At 37.5% G+C, this 2981-nt stretch overlaps 1 protein-coding gene across 1 annotated transcript in view; it reads right to left on the bottom strand.

The window, feature by feature from the left end:
• Positions 1-1290: 1290 nt before the first annotated feature.
• The window catches only part of Abra (actin binding Rho activating protein), a 7950-nt gene continuing 6259 nt past the window's right edge, over positions 1291-2981 (bottom strand). The window contains exon 2 of the mRNA XM_008851511.1: positions 1291-1885. Coding sequence (XP_008849733.1) covers positions 1408-1885 — 478 coding nt within the window. The 3' untranslated portion in view covers positions 1291-1407. The remainder of the gene's footprint in view (positions 1886-2981) is intronic.

Genomic DNA, 2981 nt, shown 5'->3' with positions numbered 1-2981 from the left:
AATCTTATCGTGAAACAATATGGATCCCCATTATTCTGAGAGATAATACCTTGAGATTTTGTATTTAACAGAAAAGAACTATACCCATTTTAATTTTAATAACTTTGAATTCGCTAAGGATTGTAGTCTCACATTGTGTTCAGTTCTTTTTTAGGACTGTGTAACACATTAAGGAGAAAAACAGACCACTAATAGGTCAGTGTCAACCTCCTTGTCATCATGGTGATTGTAGTTTTTCTTTTGCACCTTGGTAAGTCTAATACTGCTGTCTTAGAACTTTTATACATTTCATAACAGTTTTTTTGAGGCTATGAAGAAATGTCTCAGGTTTACAATTTAATGAGTCTCTGAGATTTTTTTCTGTCTACACTTCGTAGAATTTTCTGTATTTCTCTCTTCCTTGGACTTTGGTGTAAATGTAAGCAGCACGACTCCCTGAGGCATTAAGAAAAAACAGCAAATTCCATGAAGCTTCACAAGGGGCAGAACTGTAGCTCCTGACTCTACTTCACTTACCCGGTCAACATAACCTTCCCTGTTGGTCATAAGGCCACTGATGGCATCTATTTCTGTGCAGTTTGTGCAAATCAGAAAGAGGAAGGATCACTCCCATAGGATAGTATTGCAATCCAAGCTCACAAGGAACTTCAACATCTTGTTAAAAACTTTCATATGTACCAGAAGTGATGCTATAACTTTTAAGAACTAGAGAATGTCCCTGTTGGTAGAATACTTGCCTAGCAGGCGTGAGGCCCTGAGTTTGATGCACCACATGAGGCAGCCGTGGTGGCACACATACCTGCAGTCCCAATCCTAAGGAAGTGGAGGCAAGATCAAGAGTTGGAACTCAGCATTAGCTACATAGTTTGAGACCAGTCTGCAGTCTGAGCTAGTGACCCTGTCTTCAAAAAAAAAAACACCAAAAAACCCCCTCAAACTTTAGTTTTTAGTTTTTTAGTTTTTTTCCTAAAAATGACTCACAGGTAATATATTTTTTTTACCAAGGTCAGCTTTCTTATTAACTGTAATGTGTGATTTTAAATGTATAAAAATTTCATCAAGGCCAGCCTGGTCTACATAGTGAGTTCCAGGACAGCTGGGGCTACAGGGAGATCCTGCTTCCAAAAGACAGAAAAAAAAAAATCATCAATGAAGGCCAAATATTTTTGCTTAAAATAGTAAGTGGAATCTCATCAATATATTGATTATATCTTAATAATACTCTTTGTACTTTTAAAACGTTTTGTGTATGCTTTGTCAAAATCTTCATTATAGAAATAGTACAAAAAGTCATTTATATAAAAATTATTTAGTCTTTATTAACATTACAGAACAACTTGCATTTTCATTTTAATACATTAGCATTTGACAGTAGGACAGTAGCAGTCAATTTGATTTGTTGCAGGCTCACTCCAGTAGGGTAATCACAACATGATCGTCTCGGCCCTGCCATAACATCTCTCCTTCAAAGTACACCAGTCCGTGTTTCCTGGCACGCATGAGAATGCCCACTACTTTATCTGAAATACGAACATATCTGTCAAAGAGTTCTCCAAAAGTTACCTGGATCTTGCCATCTCGTCTGTGGCGAGCCATCGTGCGGATAACAAAGCACAGCTCCATAATTTCTCTGTGGATGTGCTCTTCCGCTCGCTTGGCCCTTTCAGCTGTCTTGCTTCCCTCCTTGGGACGTCCATAGCCTTCATCTCCCTTCTGTAGCCGAGTGGACATGGCCAGGTCATAGTCAAACTCTTCACTGAAGGGATTGAGCTTCTGTGACTGTATGTGTTCATCAGCCCATTGTTGCCATTTCCCTTTCAAGTTGTCCACCTGGCTGTACCTCCGATGGGCCTTACAGTTCAGTGTTTCTGTGTATCTGTTTGCCCTACAGGAGACAGAAGGTGAAGAATCAAGACAGGTGAGCACCCAAGTATCATTTTCCCTTTGTACTGTCCGTGTGTGTACCTGAATTAAGTCTTTATAATTCTTGTCATGATAAAACACACACGACCACCCTACAAAAAATTAGAAGTGAAAGAAGAAAAATCCACTCCTCATTATTCTTACTTGGGCATATATCCTAGATCATTTCCTCTGTGAATAATAATAATGTTTTAAACACTATTGATATGGGGGCTAGAAAGCTGACTTAGTGGAGTTATGGACAGTTGTTAGCTGCATTGAGGGTGTTGGCCAAACCTGGATCCTCTGCAAAAGCAGCCAATGCTCTTCTTAACTGCTGAGCCATCTCACCAGCCCCTCATGCATGGATTTTAACAGGAGCCTATTTATACTAGTGTCAATGGTATATGCAAACTCTGAAACTATACAAATAGAAAACACTTGCTAGCAGTAGTAACATTTATTGAACAATGTATACCAGCATAATTCTAACTATTTCATTAATATCCCCCACAACAATTTATAAGATAGATACTATTTCTACTTTGTAGATCAGGACACTAAGGCCAAAGAAATTAACTTCTTAAAGTCAAAAAACTAAACTATGACTAGAATTTGAACTAAAGTTAAGCCGTCTGAAGAGATCAGTATGTATTTGTTAAGAAATATTGCTTCAGTCTGTGGCAGAGGCAGTATTCAGGTATAATTGGCTAAAATCGATGTGAAGTGACCAGTGAAGTAATAGTGCCTAATAAATGAATTGTGTTTCAAATTTGTGTGTGTGTGTGTGTGTGTGTGTGTGTGTGTATGTGTAATTTGGAGTGCCTTTTCTTAAGAAAATTCCATTTTGGAAACTGTAGACCACTGTAATCTGAGCATGCAGACCTATTTTTTTTTGCTTGATAAGACTTAATTTTATTTATTTTAATTTATTTAATAACTACATAATTAGTAGAAGCATTTCATTACAACAGCATTGACATATTCAAAAACCATTTCCAGAGCAAAGATGCATCTCTTTCAAAATCGGCTGTAAATTTTTAGGTTCACAGTTTTGGATTAATACAATTATACATTAC

This window comes from Nannospalax galili, unplaced genomic scaffold (assembly GCF_000622305.1).
Source record: "Nannospalax galili isolate Female #2095 unplaced genomic scaffold, S.galili_v1.0 scaffold284, whole genome shotgun sequence".
NCBI lineage: Eukaryota > Metazoa > Chordata > Mammalia > Rodentia > Spalacidae > Nannospalax > Nannospalax galili.
Note: the sequence above shows the minus strand (reverse complement) of the source record. Positions and strands in the feature narration are given on the sequence as shown.